The following is a 20,381-nucleotide window of genomic DNA, read 5'->3' as shown; positions in this document are numbered from 1 at the left end:
CTTGTTTGGGGTTCTCTTTGAGGAATCCCCACTTCACCTTCCCAGGAAAGCCTGAGGAGCTGCTGCTGCTTTAGCCAGGGTTTTGTGCTGGTTTAACCAGGGTTTTGTGCTGGTTTAACCAGGGTTTTGTGCTGCTTTAACCAGGGTTTGCTGCTGGTTTAGCCAGGGTTTTTTGCTGGTTTAACCAGGGTTTGCTGCTGCTTTAACCACAATTTGCTGCTGGAACAAGTGGATGGCCTGAGGAACTGCTGCTGGTTTAACCAAATTTCCTGCTGGAGCAAGTGCAAAGCCTGCTTTTGTCTTTCAGCTGGGATCAGCTTTGTAAGCCTCTGATCTTAGTTCTTATCAAGGTTTTTTTCTGAAGTACTTTTTTTAATGTTTAAACGCTTTAAGCAGATGATCCCAACTATTTTTGTCCCCTTAACCAGGTTTGCAGTGGCTTTCACGGTGGAAATGAAGGAGCTGGCAGCAGCAGAGTGGGTATGTTGGTGTGGTGGCAGTGCTTACTGTATTAGCAGATATGCATGCTCTAAATGTGCCCTAAATATGCAGAGAATTGCCATAATCTGCATTGTTCCCAGCCCTGCTGTCCTTTCAGAGAGAGCATTTCATGCTGATGTGCAGTCAGAGGGCTCTGGCATTGAAAGCTCTTCAGGATTAGCAGAGAGTGTGGAGCAGCTCAGGAAGCGTTTCTCTGTAACATTTAAAACAAATCATTTGTTGTTACCCAGTCTCTCCCGATGCCAAATTGTTTCTTTTGGCATCATTTACTAAACTTTAAAATTCCTCCTGACAGCATTAGTTACAACAAAGAATTTGGAGGTATAATTTGAAAATACTTGTTTGGTCAACTCTGGGAACGGAATGAACCTCTTAAGGGGAGCTGCAGAGGTAAATTAGAGTTTATTTCTCTGTGTGCTGATCAGCAGACCAGTGAGGGGTGAGCAGGAGCCGTTGGGGATGGGAGCAGCAAGGCAGGAGCTCCCTCCTGCAGGAGGTGTTGGCTCACTCACCTCACCCTGGAAACACCAGCTGAGGCTGAACAATTAATGCAAGAAGTTAAAACAAAGTGCTGGGCACCTCTTCAGTTCCAATTTGCATCATAGGACAACCATTAATGCACTCTTGTCTCAAAAATAATCACTGAGAGTGCAGGATATACAATACCTTATTCCAGCATTAATTGATTTTTAAAATCTGTTTTTATAGAAAGGATACATGAGCAGACATGGGATTTGGTATTTTATTTTACAAATTTGATTTGGTTTTAATAGTTACTACAATGAACTTCATGATGGGTAAAAGGGAAAGGGCACAGCTTCTGTCAGGGATATTAAGCAAGAAAAGGACAAAAGTAACAAAATGTAAGGAGAGGAAACCAAACTGAGCTTTGAAATAGTTCCAGAATCAGCACCTCAAATGCTTTTGGGTACCAGGCTTTGATTTTACCTAAACACTTTTGTATGGGGGCCTGTGAGAGTGATGCAGGTTTGGGGTCTGGGGCAGGCAGGGAACTGGAGGCAGATCTGTCCCATCCTGAACTGAAATCCAGCTGCTCCCTGTGCCTGAAATGCTCTGATCTGAACTGAATTCCAGCTGGAGCATGAGCACATCCTTGCACCCACAGCTCCCGTTGGTGATTTTCATGATATTCATGGTATTTACATGTGAGCTCACACTGCTCTGAGCTGCCTTGCTCCTCCAACGGGGCTTCATTGGCTGGGATATCACCCAAGAATGTACATCACAAACATGTCAGCAATTGCACTGTCAAAGGCTGTCCCTTCCACCACACTCTCTTCCATTTCACTGGATAAATTACCTTAATTCTGAAGTGTGTAGTCCAGCCCTTGCAATGATCTGCATTCCAGGTGAGTTTGAAATGCTATAAAAGATCTCGTGCTCATGGTCAGATTTTTACTTCAGGAGCATAAAACTGGTGCAGAAGAATTACCTAAGCCACTTTTATTAGCATTCCATTCCATTTCCCATTCTCCTCAGGCCCATTTAAAATAAAGCATGAGAGAAAATTGATCTATAAAGAGTGAATGCATCCCTGAGCCCTGTCCCAGTGCTCTCAGAACCTCCAGGGCTGTTTCTGCTCCCTGAGCCCTCTGGGGTCCTGCAGGGCAGGAACGAGGATGCTGAACTTGAAATTCTCTCTTAACTTGGTGTTTTCAGGTGCTGCCCCCTGCTTTTCCCACCTCCTTTTTCCTGGTTTTCTCTGTTTTGCTCCCTTTTCCTGCAGAGTTCGATTCTGGGGTTGGCAGTGCTGCCCCATTGCTTGCAGGGGTTTTTTGTCATTTTATCATTTTTATCATGCTGGGAAATTCAAAATGTTAGTCAGAGAAGGTCCACTGTTAGGTAATAAAATGATGTGATGATGTGTTGAACTGTTTTTATTATTTTAAATCCTTTGAACACAAAAGCTCAAGGAAGATGAAGTCCATGGAATATCCCCAGGTAGCGCAGAGCTGTTTCTTTCTCCCCCACTGTTGAAGTGAGGGGGAGAACGACCATCCTATAATGCATCGAACTCCAACTTTATTGATCGATCAGTCACTTTAAATAACAGTGTTAATTAACTTCATGCATATTCCAAAATCCAGGTTTACGATAGGCTAACAGAGAAAACTCTAACCACTCCTTTTGTTTTACAATACCGTTGATTGTTTACATCAAACAAAATCAGTGTTCTCACTGTGATACGAACGGTTCTCAAAACTTCCATAACTGTTCCCAGGGTGCCATCTTTTCCCAGAGAGGATGTTACCTTTGTTATGGGAAGACTGGCTGAGAACCTTATTGTTTATACAAGGATGCCTGAGAGAGACTAATTGTTTATAGAAGTCAGGCTGGAAACTGCTTTGAAACTGCTTCACAGCTACCTGTTACTTTTCTCTCAGCTGCATGGCTTCGTGGCCTTTTTCTTTAAGCCATGCTTGAACTAAACTCCCGACACCCCACTTCATTCCCATGTGGATTTGCTGCTTTTTTGTGTAATTTTGGTGACATTGCTCACCCTGATTCTCAGAAACCACCCCCTCCCCATCTGTGAGCTGCTTGGAGATGACTTTTTTAGTGACCTCTTTTCTTCCAGTTTCTTTTCCCAGTTCATTTTTAGTAACTGCAGAGCCTGGGCAGGGGACTGAGGGGCAGCCACCAAGGAACAACAGGGAAAACAAAAATCTCTGCAATTAAAAAAAAAAATTACTTCTGTGGCTTCCTATTTCCTGAGCTGACTGGTTCAAGAATTGAAGTTTCTTTCTGAACTGATTTTCTTTTCACTAAAAAAAAAAAATTATTCCACAAATCCACAGTTGGAGTTATAGAAAGATATTGAAATAGGAAATTGCTTCTTTAATCACCTAAATTAAATAACAGCGCTTCAGGAGTGATTTTGGAAGTGTGATAATTACCTCTTTTACTACAGCTATTTTAAGGTAATTTATTTTGTAATTTTTATTTGTGAATGTTCTGCAATAACCACCAGGCACCAGTTTTCCAGTCTAGGCAAGTCTTTATATTTGAAAGCAGTTTCTGAAACTGAGATGTTTATAAATTGTATTATAGATAAATATAAACTGGATTTTCAAAACCAGTCTTCCAAGACCAACAGCTTTTTGGGAACTAGTGCTGATTTTCAGCTAGACGGTTGAAGTTTGTTTTATTCCAGAAAAACAGGGTAATGATCATAAGAGAGGATACAGAGACAAACTAAAAAATATATATTTGTACTAACTTGGTAATTGTGTTTATTGCAAAATTGATTCATTGATACTGTAAATGGACAGAGTAAATATAAATTACATTGTTGGCTTTTGGAGTTACTGAATGTATCTAATAGTTTTGATTTTTCAATAGTCAGAAGAAAATCACACTGACATGTGTTTTGTTGCTCTTAAGCGTGGGGTTTTTTTGAGGATTGAACAGATATTTTAATGTTGAACTCTGAAAGCTTTTTTCTTCTCCTTCTCTTTAAAGCCAGATGCTCGGAAGAAAATTTATGTCCAAAGCCAAGGTGAGAGCTTTGAGGTCCTGATGAAGGATTCCCTGTCTGTGGTTCCTGTGCTTTGTAGTGTACCTGCCTTCCTGCCCTGACCCATGGGCTGGGCTCAGCTGAGCTGCTCCCCTCCCTAATTTGAGCTTTTTGCCATCAATTGCGGCAGAATTGCAGTCGCTGTGCCTCAGTTTCCCCTCTCTGGGTGCTCTATGGACGCTTTCCCAGCTGCCCTCCAGCAGGAATCCCAAAGGGCAGCTGACACTGGGGCAGCTCTGAGCTTCTCCAAAGGCTGCAGAAGGTTTGAGGGTGGGGAGTTCTTTCCTGGAGCCCCAAATTCCTTAAAATGCTCCAGGGTGAGTTCCAGCCCGGTGAGAGCCAAGCACAGACTGGCAGTCCAGGGAGCACAGCTCAGTATTTACGTGTGATGGCTTCATTTCCTAATTTATTTAATTAAAAATATCTCTCTGTGGATTCCAAAACTCATTCCACTTTGTGTATTTCGCTTTCAAAGAAAGTAACATCCTTTTCCAGGCTGTGCTGTTGAAATTGCTCATTGTGAAGTCTGTTTAGCCCATGTTTAGTTTATATTTAAGTCTCTTGGGAGGTAATAGTTAAATAAGCGATTAAATAAATTAATAAAATAGTTTCATCATTAAAATAATTAATCTTTAACATAAGGAAAAGCACATTCATTAATATTCAGGACAGATTAATATTAAAGTTGTGTATAAATGTGATTTATTTCCTTCTGTGTTGAGGGCTCTGTGTCGCAGCTGCCCTGCACCTGTTCTGGAATGATGTCCCCCCTCAGGTGATGCTGTCCCAGGTGCAGTTTTACAAGGCAGATTTAGCAGGGCTGTGTTGCTGGAAGGTCCCAGCACTGGGGGATTGTACAGCATTTCCCACTGAAGGAAATTTCCCTCTGGGGAAGGGCTGCACAGCCTGGCATTGCTGGTGAGGGGAGTTCAGGGTGCCTGCAGAAATAATTGCTCTATTGGACTTCCCAAAGCCTTCAGGAGCCACAGCTCAGCCATGCAGGGGACATTTAACATGGGATCTCCTTTTTTTACACAGGAATCAAGGCTACACCCAGTGAAACATTTGACTGGCACCAATTTCTACAAAATGCAGGTAAAACTCATTTTCCCTTTGTTTACTGTGTTTATCCCTAATAGGTTTGTTCCTAATTCCTTGACACCTTCCTAATAGGTGTCAAGGATGAAAGAAACTTAGAATCAGAGCTAATAATAATAACTAATTACGTAACAAAGTGCCTTAATTCTATGGGAAATGGCAGAACATCCATCAGACGAGTCTGGGCCGCCCAGCAGCCAGAGTGGCTCTGGATTTGTGCTCTGGGCAGGGCTGGGCTGCACCAGGAGAGCTCCAGGCTGGGGCAGGGCCCTGGAGGCGCATGGGGAGCGCAGCACAAACCCCTGAGCTTTGTTCTGTCCCAGCCTGGGCTGCCTGCAGCAGTGCAGAGAGAAACGAATGCTGCTGTTTGGTTGGGCTGGAGGAGGAGGGAGGGCTGGTGTTTGTTTGTTGGGGCTGGAGCTGCCTCTGCTCTGCTCTCACCTGAGCAGGGCCAGGTGAGGCAGGGCCCTAATTCTGAGTCACCCCATGGTGGCAATCTTCGATCGCTCCATCTTTCCCCAAAGGGTGATTTATAGGCATTTCAGCCTGGGGGAAACGTTTCGGTTTTACATCCATCCATCGGCCTGATCTCGGCTGTTCCCCGTGCTGCAGGTGAATCCTCCCCTGTGGCTTTATCCCCTCAGGAGATGGGAGCCGTCACCCAGAGCCAGTTTGGAGCTGAGCATTGTGAGGTTGTTCTGTTCTCAGTAAATCACAGTGCCCCCAGGATTAATGATTGTCTGGAGTGAAATGATTTGTCGCTTGCTAGCACAGCCTCAGTGTTGATTTGATCTCTTGTCCAACCATTTTGTGATTAAATGAGCAGTCAACAGATTGAGGAGGGGGAAGCTCCCCCTAAAGTGAATTTCTAATGTATTAGAGACAGTTTTTTTGCCTAATGTGTGCTAATGCAAAAGTGCAAAATAATTCATAATGTACATGAAAAGCAAACTAAAATGTGACTCTAACATCTGTGCCTTATTAAATAATAACTTGGAAAATGGCATCAGATTATTCAGTATTGTTTTTATGACTGTTTCATCTGATTTATCTCCTCTGCCTGGTGCCTGTGTCCATCTCTGGTGGCAGCCCACAATTTCCACTTCTTTTAACACTGCATGGGCTCAGGCTTTCTGGCTGTACCTTTGGCTTTCCAGGGACTAATTAGGAGCTCCCAGTGAATTGCTTTGTTCTGGGCATTTGCAGTTCCAAAGTGTTTGAAATTCCACTAAACCCGGAGCAGTCAGAAGCAAACCCTCAACAGCAGGAGGCAGTTTTGCTCAGGAGGATATGATTTTGGCAGTGTGGGCTTGCACAATGTGCACAATGTAAAAAGACCCTGAGCTTCAAAGCAGATGAAGCTGCCCAGTCTCCTTCAGCTCATGGCATTTGTGAGGGGTTTTTTTTAAATATTTTTTCATGAAGTTCTATTCCATGTCTGAAGGCACTGGACGATTTTTGGGAGAAACATTTCAGCAGGTAACCCCTGCCTGTGTCTTCAGCAGAGCCCCTGAGCATTTGTCACATTCAGGATTCCCAGGACAGAATTCCCAGCACAGCTCACAGCCTGCAGTACAGGTTTTATTTCATCTGAGGCATCTCTGTGAAACACCCTGGGTGTTCAGGGTGCCAGATCCTTCTCTCTACTGAAACAGGCTCTTCAGAACGATCCAGACCTCCCTCCACAGAACAGGCTTCCTGTGAATATTCTTTGTACTGCTGTTGTTGTCAGTCAGAGGAAACGTTTGCTCACTTTAAATATGACACCAATACCCAAACAGCCTCTTTACATCAATGCAATGGCTTCACAAGGAGTTTAGTGGTGGCTTTAAGTGAGTGGCAGGAGGCACCAAATGCACTTTGTGGTGGGAGAAGTGCGGCCCCAAGATCCGAATGGTGCTAAACCAAACTTGAGGAATGCCAGCTTTGTGTGCACTCCATTTGGTAGCTTGGGTGCCAGTGTAAATAGCAATTGCCTGACACAAATGGAAGCAGTGCTGTGAAGGGGCTTTGCTGTTGTTATTATTATTATGATGGGTGCAGTACAATCTCAGTACAAATATCATGGAATTGGTATTTTTTCATAGTCTCAGACCCGGGAGCTGCGGAGGTGATGGTGTGGGGTTATTGCTGTCCTGGCTGCAGAATCTCCAGGGGCTGGCTAGTCAGCATTCACTGGCTAAACCCACAAAAAAGGCTTTTAGAGTAAATTTGAATTGTGGTTAACAGTCAGCTTCACAGTTTGTTTGTGTGGCTGAGAGACTGTGAGCAGCAGCAGCCAAAGCAGGAGGCTGAACCCAGTGAGATTGCAGCTTCTCTTTGGGAACCCAGAACGTTCAGCCTCCTTGGGAGCTCAGCCTGTTCCAGGAGGTTTTGCTGCCTGTGTCAGCCTGGAGACCAGAGCAGATGATCAGGCTGTTTTCCCTGACCTTGCATTGCAGGGATCTCCACGCAGCACAGCCTGGTTGGGTTTAGCAATTTTAGAAGCCCTATCTATAGACTTGGGAGAATCAGGGGAAGTTCAGCCTCGTGCTGGAGACAGACTGACAGAAAATAACAAGGCAGTTTAGGAAAAGGATAGACCTGAGACTGATCTGCAGCAGCTCAAGGCTGGGGCAGAGCAGCTCTGATCACAGGCCTGAAGTCATCACTGCAGGATGAAAAGCTGCCTTTGATTTTCAATGGGGCTGAGATAAAGACCCCAGTAAACATCATGTGATGAGAGGATGCAGATAACCAACAAAGCCTGCACTAACACACTGAGAAATCTTTGTTTAGCCAACAAACAGGGCTTAAAGCTGCTCCCATGGTGCTGTGGAACCTCAGGGTCATCACATGCCTATTGCAGCAGCAAATAAAACACGCGATATGTTTTATTTATATGCTTTTGTAGTTTGAGTTTTCAGCTCTCCTGTAATTTCTGCTTGGTGGCAGGGCTGTTGTCTGAGCTTGAGAAGTTTACATAAGCTGTCATGGCACAGGCAGGGTTTTACAGAGGCATTAGATTTTCCTGGAGCTGTGCTGGAAAGAGAGACCCACATAAGAAAAACTGAACAGTAAAAGTTTGTGCACTTATCCAGCTGAGTGTAATAAAACCTGTATGATAGCAGCAATAAACTGAGTTCCCAAAGTGATCTGAAAGTGCAGAGCTTTTTGTTGTCTGATCTGTTAGAAATAATGAGAAACAGGGGAGAGAAGAATTGATTGAGAATTTTGCAGTCTTAATTTTTCCTGCATTAGTAGCCTGTCCCTGGAGGTTTCCAGGTTCGTTTAACTCTGTCTTCACCAGGACATCAGCAGCCCCAGCATTGCTGGCTGTGAAGGGCAGTGTGAGCACTTGGGGTGAAGTCACTGCCCCTCACCTTGGAGGGAGCAAACTGCTGTGTGGGGTGACAGGGCACAGGAATGAACATCTGGGCTCTGAAAAATCAGTTTGGGATTGCTGAAAGGAGGGTGGCTGGGCTCCTGGTGGTGCCATAAACGGATGGATTTCCTCTTTGAGGACAGCAGTCAGTGCTGTCAGGTGCTCAGCAGGTGGATAAATGAAATCTTTTCAAAAGACCTGCTGTGGTTCAAAGTGACCAGGAAAGAAAATCAGGTTATTCTCCCTCACCATCTCATCATGGCTTAGGTTTTGTTTCTGAACAGAACCAGAAATGGACCAATAACCTAAATAACGTGGGCTTGGTGTTGTTCTCTGAAGGTCTGTAGAGAACAACAGTGAACTTGAAATCAGGCCCTGGAAAATTAATTTCTAAATCTTCTTCTTTACCTCTGAGCAAGCCAATGCTTGGTATTACTCATTCATTTCCAGGCCTGCAGCTTTCAGTAAGATTTGCAGTAATACATTTATTTTTATTGTGCACCTATGACTGCTGCATTTTTTTTTTCTTGATAGTACCTGGAGGGATGGAGTTAAATGAATCTACACTTCCAAAATCTCTTTAGATAACACTTGTACTTATTCCTGCATTTCTTAGAAAAACCATGTCCCTGCTGAAGCTGCAGAAATTATTCAGTGTTGACAATTCAGGCTTTGTGTTGGCTGCATGTGCTTGTGTTTTGCTGTGCAGGTTTTGATAATGGCCCAATGTAGAGTGTCATTGTCAGAGCCCTGTCCTCTGCAGGGACAACAGCAGGGCAGGGGGAGATGGAGGTGATGGGCTCAGGAGGAGATGGAGATGATGGGCTCAGGAGGAGATGGAGATGATGGGCTCAGGAGCGATGGAGATGGAGATGATGGGGTCAGGAGGAGATGGAGATGACGGGCTCAGGAGGAGATGGAGATGGAGCTGATGGGCTCAGGAGGAGATGGAGATGATGGAGATGATGGGCTCAGGAGCGATGGAGATGGAGATGATGGGGTCAGGAGGAGATGGAGATGATGGGGTCAGGAGGAGATGGAGATGATGGGGTCAGGAGGAGATGGAGATGATGGGGTCAGGAGGAGATGGAGATGATGGGGTCAGGAGGAGATGGAGATGATGGGGTCAGGAGGAGATGGAGATGATGGGCTCAGGAGGAGATGGAGATGATGGGGTCAGGAGTGGATGGAGATGATGGCCTCGGGAGGAGATGGAGATGATGGGGTCAGGAGTGGATGGAGATGACGGGCTCAGGAGCGATGGAGATGGAGATGATGGGGTCAGGAGGAGATGGAGATGACGGGCTCAGGAGGAGATGGAGATGATGGGCTCAGGAGGAGATGGAGATGGAGATGATGGGGTCAGGAGGAGATGGAGATGATGGGCTCAGGAGCGATGGAGATGGAGATGACGGGCTCAGGAGGAGATGGAGATGACGGGCTCAGGAGGAGATGGAGATGACGGGCTCAGGAGGAGATGGAGATGATGGGGTCAGGAGGAGATGGAGATGATGGGGTCAGGAGGAGATGGAGATGACGGGCTCAGGAGTGGATGGAGATGATGGGCTCAGGAGTGGATGGAGATGATGGGCTCAGGAGCGATGGAGATGGAGATGATGGGCTCAGGAGGAGATGGAGATGATGGGCTCAGGAGTGGATGGAGATGATGGGCTCAGGAGTGGATGGAGATGATGGGCTCAGGAGTGGATGGAGATGATGGGCTCAGGAGGAGATGGAGATGATGGGCTCAGGAGTGGATGGAGATGATGGGCTCAGGAGGAGATGATGGCCTCAGGAGATGGGCTCAGTTGTGCTGGGCAGGATTAGATTGGGGATCAGGAATACCAACTTCAGCCTAAGGGGTAAAACCATTGAGAGCCATCTGGAGCTGTCCATCTCAGGGCCCAGAGCTGGTTCTGGGCTCCAAGAACAGCACCAGAGCTTTCTCCAAGTCCTGCACATTGCCTGTCTCTGCAAATGAACCCCTGTGCCCTATAAAGTGATGCACATCCTCAGTCTAGGATTGTTTCAGAGCAGGAAACAGGAGGAATAATGACAATTGTTCATGATCCACTCTTTGCTGCTTTTACCACTGTCTGTGCTCACTGATGGAGCAGTTGGGAGTGTTCAGCTTTTCCCCTGCCCCACTGGCTGAGTTTTACAATCATTTCCCAGGCATCCCTGCAGACTCAGGCCCTGTGCATCTGTTCCTCCTGGTGTGTGGGCTGCGCAGAGTGAAGGACCCTCTGTACCTGGTGGAAGCTTTCTCAGGTGAGTTCTGGCCATTTGAACATTCCTGTTTGTCACTCACTGCATTCTTCTCATGTTGGTAAGTTTGGCATGGGCTGTTTTGTTCATTGCAGGAAACATCATCATATATTTACATTTGAAAAAAGAAATTCTTATGTAACCATTGATCTGTTCCACACATTATTTCTGTGCCATGTCTTTTCCATCCTGCTGGGAATAACAGAGCATTCAAATCAAAGCAATATTTGATGATTTTGCTTGCTGAGAAAACTGTTTTGCTGTTACATGCAATATTGATGGAAGACAAAAGAAAAGATCGTCTACTTCAAAATCACTTTTTTATCTTGCTGTCCCGTGGCTGTTACATTGATTTGCATGTGTGCTAATTAATACCGTTGAAGCTGCAAACAAGTTTTACCACCCATTGTTCTGGCTCAGTGCTCAGACTAGGCTGAAGTTTCCTGGGAGCACAAAAGGGAATATTTGTCAGGCTCTGTTTGTGTCTGTATGAGGTTCAGGCATTCTGAGCTGCAAATTCAGCCTGCACGTTCAAGTGACTTTTACAGCCCTTGGAGCCTTGTGGTGCTGAGGAGCAGTGCAGCTTGCAGAGAGCTGCACTGGTCTGTTCTGGGCTCAAAAAGCAGCAGATGTCTCTTGTGCATATCACTGAGCAATGATTGTAATGGCTGCAGTTGCTTCCACACGTTCCTTGACACAGGAAAATATTCAAGTGATTGTGGCTTCGTGGCCAGAACCACAGCATTATACAGAGCATTGTTCTCCTGAGTGATTCAAAATTAATATCTGAGCTTAGTTAAATAACCCCTGAGTCAGAAGAGATTGCATGAAGCAGAAAGGCTAAATTACTAACTTTCAGATATGCTAATATTTGAATTCTGAGGAGTAATGTGAGGGCTGAGTGTGAATTTGGTGCACATTCAGTCTTTTAAGTAGCAATACAATATTTGTCTAATTCTTCTTTAACCATGGAGCTATTTATACTGATTAAAAAAGTAATAATTTTTATTAATAAAACAGTTGTTCCTCTTCTGTTTCAGAGTGGCACAGAAAGGATCCCAGTGTCTATCTGGGCATTATTGGACCTGCAGTAAGTTGCAGCTGTAATTTTTATTTCTAAATATTTCCACTTACCTCATCTGAGGTGCCTCAGCTCTCCTCCAAACTGATCCTGGCTCTGAGGATTTCTGTTAGAGATGAGAAGCTCCAAGCCCAGACCTTGGAAAGGCTGTTCCCAACAGGTCTGAGCTTGGCGGGGTTTCAGTGGCCAGAATTCCACAGTTCAGGGCTGCCCATGAAGGGGTTCCTGCACTGCTCCCAGGCTTTTCCAGAGCAGGCACTGAGGCAGCCCAGCCTGTTCCTCCTCACTGCTTCGCTCCATCCCAGGGAGCCGTTCTGAACAGAAAAAACCAGCACAATACTTGGATTCCACTCTTGGCCACTGCTGCTACACCTGTGGGGTTTTAGACACTCACAAACTGATAAAATGTGTGCTTTTGTAAATCAAATACTAGCAATGCCCATTCCACTAGGAATAACTTAGAAATGAGCCTATCAAATGTTTTGAAAGGCAGCAGCTGCCATCCAGGAGATGTTTTCCCACAGGCACTGCTAATGAGGATTTTAGTGCTGTGAAGTTGTTTCAGTGCTGTTATCCCTGCTCTCACTTCTGCTCACGTGCAGCACTGTCCTTGTTCCATTCCAGCTGGGCTTTGCTGCCACTGCTGGGCTCAGACACAATTAACACAAATAAAATGAGGCTCAGCCTCTGTCTGGCACCAGCAGCAAGGACAGGGCTGGAGCTCACAAACCCAGCCCAGCTCCTTGGCCATTCAGAACCTCAGAGCACCAAAACCTGGATAAACTGAGGGTTTTGTACATCCCCATCTCAGAATAATCTTAAAGTTCTGCCTCTGTCCTGATTCTTCTGCATCCCCATCTCAGGAAAACCCTAAAGTTCTGCCTCTGTCCTGATTCTTCTGCTGTGTGTGCTGCCTGTGGAACTTAGTGCTGAAGTTACACAAGTTTTTGAGCAGGGTTTTTGAGAGGGACATCAGTGTTCTCCACATAGATCCTGCAGCACAGGGCTGGAAAAGGCAGCCTGCAGCCCTGGTTCAAGCAGGGAGAAGCTCTGAGGAGGCAGCTGTGCCATGTGAAACAAACTCTCTGCTGCTTGGAGGGGACCAAAAGCCTCCCTGGCTCATCTGGGTGATGTGTTCCCTCTGTATCATCTCATCTCTGATTCATCTCCATACGAGCCTGAAAACTTGCAGGCAATTTGCTTTATAAAAAACAAATAGACACTCAGTAGGCAAATAAGAACAATTTATCTATTTTCTCATTCAGCTTTATTCTTTGCAGATTTGGGGACATAGGATTTTATTGTTAAAAGCTGTTTTTACATTTTTGTTTTATCTGGGTTTTTTTCCACGCTAATACACAAAATGATGTGGAAGTGAACTGGTGTGGAAGGCGAATCTAGAGCAGGTGTAATGAACCTGTGCTGCAGAATCAAAAGATGCACTTGCTGCCTTCAGTGAGGATTTATAAACATTTCAGTCGTCTTTCTAATTCTGCTTCACTTTCTCACAAGCTAATGTCTTTACAGGCCAGAAATAGCCCAGTGGCAGTGCACAGGCTGGATCAAGGGCTGAACCTCCTTAAAACACTTTAGAGCATATTTCTCTCATGGAACTAAAATACTGCTAAAGCAAAAAATGCATCTCAGCTCTATTGGTATTTAGCTGTACTCTTCTTATTCAGGTTGCTTCTCAAACCACAAAAATCTTAAGAAAATCAGTGCCACCATCTATGAAGCATGTAATTTTTATGGTGAATATAAAAGCCCATTCAGTAAGAGTATATTAATTAAGAAGAGAAAGAACAAAGGCCCCCTCTCTGTTTTCTGCTTTACCTCCATGAGATGATCTATTTGCTGCCATAAGATTGTATTCTGTTCCCTGGATTTTCTGTGCCTGATTGTCTCAGGTGGTGCAGTTGAGGTAATGTTGCAGGATTGGGGTCTGTGTTATGTAAAACTTTCACCATTTGTCTGCACTTCCAGCTTTCCTTTTGTTCATTCCTATAATGAAATCTGGAACAGCAGCTAATTTTCAGCAGCTCCATATTCCAAGAATAGGAGCTTATGAAACTTCAAAAAAAAGTTAAGGCCACAAAACTTTAAAGTTTTGTTTAAAGCATTCAGCTTCCTCTCAGACCTCCTTTTGGGTTTTTTACTCACGACTGTTTGTTATTTACTGGGGTTAGAATTTTGTGTTTATTATTTACTGGGGATTAGAATTTTGTGTTTGTTAGATTTCCATCAAGTTTTTCTGCCAGAGCATGTGAGTAGCATCCCTGTGAGTGTCCCAGCTGCAGCCAGGCTGCCTCCTGAGCCCCTGGAGCCCATTTTTACTCAGTGAGTACAGGCCTTGGACACAACTGAGTAACACATCTGTGGGACGATTTAAAGCTCAGCATTTAAAGTATTTTAGATTTAAAATGTGCTAAACTTTATTTCTCTGGGTGTTTCAAACATGAGCTGCAGTGCCACTGACTCTGTGTGTGCTCCTGCCCAGGTTGATCCACTGTTTACCAGTGAAGTTGAGGAGAGAGTTAAAAGGTAAGGAGTTCATGTTCAAGCTGCTCCGTGCTGAAGGCAGGCAGCTGGTTTTAAAAGGCAGCCCCTTTATAAATCCTGTAAATACCAATGGGTGTCCATGCACGTGTAAATACCAATGGGTGTAAGTACAAATGAGTGTCCATGCACATATAAATACCAATGGGTGTCCTTGCACTTGTAAATAACTACAAATGGGTGTCCCTGCACAGGTAAATACCAATGGGTGTCCTTGCACAGGTAAATACCAATGGGTGTCCATGCACAGGTAAATACCAATGGGTGTCCCTGCACAGGTAAATACCAATGGGTGTCCTTGCACGTGTAAATACAAATGGGTGTCCATGCACATGTAAATAAATACCAATGGGTGTCCATGCACAGGTAAATACCAATGGGTGTCCTTGCACATATAAATACCAATGGGTGTCCCTGCACAGGTAAATACCAATGGGTGTCCACACACATGTAAATAAATACCAATGGGTATCCCTGTACAGGTAAATACCAATGGGTGTCCATGCACAGGTAAATAAATACCAATGGGTATCCCTGCACAGGTAAATACCAATGGGTGTCCCTGCACAGGTAAATACCAATGGGTGTCCATGCACATGTAAATAAATACCAATGGGTGTCCCTGCACATGTGAATACCAATGGGTGTCCCTGCACAGCTCTGTGGGACTGACAAGGCTGTCAGGACCCTTTGGCATGGAACAGTCCCAGACCAGGAATTCCCGACACTGAACATTCTAGAATAAGCAGCATGCTGATGCTTTGGGTTAAACCACATCTGACTGAGTCTGATTTAGATTTATACTGACAGAACCACGGGAGGGTTTGGGCTGGCTGCAGGATGATCCCCAGTCCCACCCTGGCAGCCAGGGGCAGGGACGGCCCAAGCCCTGTCCCAGCCGAGCTCGGGCAGGGCTGGGGACCCCCGGCCTGTGCCGGCGCCCCCGCTCACGGAGGGGTTCCTCAGCCGCCGTCCCTCTGTCTGTCCCTGCAGGGCCCCCGGGGTGCGCGTGCTGCAGGAGCTGCCCCAGCCCGAGCTGCACGCTGCCCTGCGCTGCTGCCTGGCCCTGGCCAACAGCTCCAGCTCCGAGGGCATGTCTGCTGCCATCCTGGAGGTGAGGCACCTGCTGGGGCTGTTCTGAGAGCTGTACCCCCAGTCACACCCTCTGTCACTGGCAATGGCTGGCAGTGCTTCGTGGACGCATTCCAAAGCTAGGGAGGCAAAACTAAAACGTTTCCTTTTTCAAGTGTTAGCAATTAAGGTTTTCTTCCCCTGAACTGACAGTTTGTTGTGCTTTCTCTATTTATTTTTAAAGGATCCAAGGTAATTTTATCAATCCTGCTAAATTAACAATGCAGACCTGAGATGCAGAAATCGCTCTGATTTCCTGGGGTTGTCACTGGGTTTGATTCAACACCCACTTCCTCATAATGCTGCAAGAATGGACTTTCATTTATTTTTACATCCCTTCAAAAAGCAATCTAAGAGCTGTATTTGGTTATTTAATTCTGAAATGATTAATGAATGAATGACACGCTCAGTTAATCCTTTTGCCATCAGTATTGAAAATTAATAACCAGTTTTATTTCATACCTGTCAAAGTAGGGCACTGCTTAGTATCAAGTGCTTTCTCAGGAAAAAATAACTGTACTTGAAGTGAAGTTCTTTGGGCAAATGCCTTTCATTATTCCATTTGTTGGGTGGGTGCTGAATGTTGGTTCATCATGAGCACAGAAATTATCACACCATTTGTATGTGGTTATGTAATATAAATGAGCCTCCCATTTCTGTTTGTAATGAGTTGCATTTCCAGCATTTCCACTCATCTGAGAGTCCTCACGAGTAAGAACCAAGGGAGCATCACAGGAATGAGGCAGGGCAGGTGCTGGTGGGACAGCACAAGTGCATTTCCATCCCCAATGCCAAGCTCAGAGGTGCATTTCTATCCCAAAGATGCATTTCCATCCCCAATGCCCAGCTCAGAGGTGCATTTCCATCCCCAATGCCCAGCTCAGAGGTGCATTTCCATCCCAAAGATGCATTTCCATCCCCAATGCCCAGCTCAGAGGTGCATTTCCATCCCAAAGATGCATTTCCATCCCCAATGCCCAGCTCAGACGTGCAGCTGCCCCTGCACCAGCCCAGCTCTGTGCAGCAGTTCCAGGCTGTCCCATTTCCCAGCCTGGGCTGTGTCAGGCCAGGCACGCTGGGGTGGCTGGGGTGAGCTGCAGAACCCAGTGAAGTTCAGTCTCTGTCACCACCTCCTCCTCACCTGCTCCATGCTTCCCTCAGGGCTGCTCACAGAACACTTGAGCAAAAACCAACCTGATTTATTTTGTTTATTTATTTCCCCAGAGTGCCAGGGGTGGGAGGCAGGAGCCAGGCACACCAGAAGAGCTCCGAGCAGTGGCTGTGAGCTCAGTCTGGCACAAACTGTGCGGGCTCAGGGCTGACAGGACATTGGGGCAGATTCCAGAGGGTTTGGGATTTCTGTGTTTGTTCAGTGGGATCTGAGCCATGCTGATAAAACCCTGCTGGAACCTCTCTCTCCCAGAAATGGCAGCCCAGGACACTGAAGTTCTTTCCTGGGAGGGCCAGCAGCAGGAAGGGCCATCTGCTGACAGCTTGTTGGATAATAGGGCAGAAAACTCTGCATAAAACTCTTCTGCTCCTAGGCTGCAGAAAACAGGCTGGAGTTTGGAAATGCAACTCTCATTGTCCTCAAAGTTCAACATTTAGCAAGGTCATGAATGTGTAAACAGTATTTCAGAGTGAGATAAATATATAATAGATAAATGAGATAAATGTATAATCCCATCCAGTTCCACCTGCCCGGAGCTTTGGAGAGCCAGGAGCCGTCACTAATGGCTCTGTCAGCTGGGTCTGAGATCTGAGATCTGACTGGAACTGATCTGTTTGTGTTTGGCGTTTGAAGGGAGAAAACAAAGCATTAGAGCAGGCATTAAAAACGCATCTGTTCCTCTGAGAGCCCAGGAGCTGTGCACGTTCCTGGCCATGGATGGTGGCAAAGGCTCCGCTGCTGAGAGGTTCCTGAGCTCCCTCTGCTCAGCAGGGTTTGCACCTTCGCGCTGGAGCCTTTCCCTGTGCTCTCAGGAATGCTCCAGCTGCCGGAAAAATTGTTAGATTCAAAATCATACATACAAAATTTGGCTTTTACCAACAAGAAGCCAATTAGAAATGGTAGAAAAGGAGGCTGGACAGGTTCTGCTGTGCTGTGAGGCACAATCCACTCTTGGCCAACACGTGCAGCACCAGCAGTGTGCAGTAACAGCCAGAGCAGATTATAAAACACCAAAGATGAAGGAATATTGTAAAGCAATAAAACTGAAGAGCCACCAAGAAGATGCATGGGCTAGAAGGAAGGAAATGAGGGACAGTGCGAAGACAGAGTGCTGAATAAACCCTGCCTTTGCTCTATCAGCCCTTGTTGCTGGCTGGAGATGTTACAGGGGAATGTCCCCAGCTTCAATTTACACCCTGCATCCTCCTGCAGGAGCAGCTAAACACATTTGCACTCAAAATAAGGGAACAAAACAGATGGCCAGTGGACTGAAATGTTGTTTGATGCTATTATTCCTGGGAGCTAGGTCAGTAAATTATGCATCTTTTCAACAATGCAAATGGTTCTTTTTACTGCTTGGAAATAGCCTAAGTATCTAAATTAAATTTGGAGCCACTTCTTGCAGTAATTGTTTACAGCCCAGTCCATTTGGTTGAGGCCAGTGGCATAAAGGCAGCCCTGCATCTGAAGTCTTTGGCCATCTGTCCTTCCTTTAGTGGCTGTAACTCACTGGTACCTGTGCATTTGGGGAGCTCAGGATTTTCCTGGGTAGCGGTTCCTGCCCTCCAAGTCTGAGCAGAACAAATGTCTTTCCCTTTAGAGTTTGGAAATGGCAGAAAATTAAATATTGGTGCTTGACTTCAATCAGTCACCATCTCTGCAGCTTCATTACTGTGTCTGAATGACCCCAGAAATTCTGGCAGTTTCTGATACCAAGTGTAGAAGAGGTTTGATCATTAAGGGCTGTTATTTTTAGCTCTAACTGCTGCAAAGCAGATGTTTGTGCCAGGGTATGGAAATGCTGTGGTCAGACTAGTACACCTGCAGTGGTGATTTTAACAGTGATTTCTTGGGGATTTTAAATTATTAAAATATGTTGCTAAGTCCCAGCAGTCCCTTCCTGTACCTTATCAGCCTGGCTGTTTGTCTCTTCAGTTTTGTCCAAACTATAAAAAACCCTGGTTTTCTCCTTGGAGTTTTGTTTCCTTGCTGCGTGGACTGGAGCAAAATTGCTCCTCATGCAGGAGTGTAATGACAGTAATTAAAACTGCATTGACTCTGAGTGACAGGGAATCAGTATGAAACACGTTGAAGATCTGGGGGAGGGAATTTCTTCCCCATCTGACACTGTGATAATTGCACAAAATGAATATTTCTGCTTTTACATCAGTGCATCTCCAGGCTGCCCAATCCATCAATAGTGATTAAATCCAGAGCAGCAGAGCTGAGGGCCAGGCTTTGCACACCTCAGAGCTGGGTTCTGTCTGGGTTCTGTGCCTTGGCAGGGCTCTCTGGGGAAGGGTATTTTTCAATTAAAAATCTGGAGTGGTGGGAAAGAGGTTTGGGTTGTTGTTTGTGCTTCTCTTATTAAAATTGTCATTGTTAGCGGCTCAAAATCCACAAATCCTTACAAACTGTTTCCTTTTCTATATGCCTGCAGGCAATGGATTTAGAAGTTCCAGTGCTGGCCAGGAACATTCCCGGGAACGCAGCAATAATAAAGCACAAGGAAACGGGGCTGCTGTTTTCCACTCCCCAGGTGAGAGCAGCACGGAGATTTGGGTTCATTTTCCATCCCAGCCTGTCTGCGGTCACCGGGGATCCCTGCAGTGTTTGCTCACCCTCTGCAGTTCAGGGAGCCCGGACTAGGTGTCAGCCTTGGGAAGCTTTCGGAGCCGCTCTGGGTTCCAGTTCCAAACCCTGCAGGAGATGCTGTGCCTGTGCCAGGCTCCCCTTCAGGAATATCTGCAGCAGAGCTGCTGTCAGACACCGGGAGAATGAGCTGGAGCTGCAGATGACACATTTTCTGTAATTTCTAGCAGGCACTGTTAATGTAAAGTATTTTTAGAGGCAAGATATTGCTCAGTCAGAGAAATTAATGATAAAATTAAGCCAAGTGTTAAGATGAAGTCTCAGGGAAGTTAAGTAAGAGTGGGAAGAGAGGGAACACTACCCATTTTTAAATGCTGGAAATTTTCATTCCAGCATATTTTCCTGCATTAGGGCTCTGCTGTTACATATTCATGTATCCATGGAAAATGACTCCCAGAAAAAGATTCCCTCAGAGATTTATCCAACTCCAGATTAAAAACACATACTAGAATTCACCATTTGACAACTATGCATAGTAGAGAACATATCTTATTTATTTACTTTGTGGACTGTGTGATTAATGCATCCTGTTGTGTTTCTGGAAGGTGAATCCCCTTGGTTGGGTTTGAAGATTTTAATAGAAAAACTCTTCCAATTCAAGTATGGTTCTATAAGCACTGCTTATCTTCAGCTGTTTCTGATCTGAGGAGGGAAAGCTTTGCAGTACCTGGGGTAGGAGCAGTTGTGCCTGCTGTCTTGTGAAAGCCAAATTAGAGGGATATTAATTGGCCATTATGCAGTGAGAATTGTTGTAAATGGTGAGTGCTGCTGGCTTTTCTTGCTGGAAGTGAGCTTCTGTGGCTTCCAGGAACACAGGAAATGTTGTGTCTCATCCTTAGCCATTTGGGTTTGGCTGGAAATAGCAAAGCCCTGGCAGTGCCAGCACTCAGGTGGAAACAAACAGTTAATGTGGGAACAGTTAATGAGGAAGGGAAACCTGGAACAGTTTGTTCCTGACACTCCATCATTTGTGCACATCACTGTGCCCATCACTGAAATCATGGGCTGATCCTGCTGCTGC

General features: G+C 45.5%; 1 protein-coding gene across 2 annotated transcripts in view; it reads left to right on the top strand.

Moving 5' to 3' along the window:
• The window catches only part of GLT1D1 (glycosyltransferase 1 domain containing 1), a 37,766-nt gene that overhangs the window by 12,848 nt on the left and 4,537 nt on the right, over positions 1-20,381 (top strand). For both annotated transcript variants that reach the window (XM_059485176.1, XM_059485175.1), the window contains exons 4-11: positions 429-480; positions 3,985-4,021; positions 5,078-5,134; positions 10,677-10,772; positions 11,810-11,859; positions 14,348-14,391; positions 15,400-15,520; positions 19,149-19,247. In XM_059485176.1, the coding sequence (XP_059341159.1) occupies positions 429-480; positions 3,985-4,021; positions 5,078-5,134; positions 10,677-10,772; positions 11,810-11,859; positions 14,348-14,391; positions 15,400-15,520; positions 19,149-19,247 (556 nt within the window). The remainder of the gene's footprint in view (positions 1-428; positions 481-3,984; positions 4,022-5,077; positions 5,135-10,676; positions 10,773-11,809; positions 11,860-14,347; positions 14,392-15,399; positions 15,521-19,148; positions 19,248-20,381) is intronic.

Source organism: Ammospiza nelsoni, chromosome 18 (assembly GCF_027579445.1).
Source record: "Ammospiza nelsoni isolate bAmmNel1 chromosome 18, bAmmNel1.pri, whole genome shotgun sequence".
Taxonomy (NCBI): domain Eukaryota; kingdom Metazoa; phylum Chordata; class Aves; order Passeriformes; family Passerellidae; genus Ammospiza; species Ammospiza nelsoni.
This window is presented reverse-complemented; position numbering and strand designations above follow the sequence as displayed.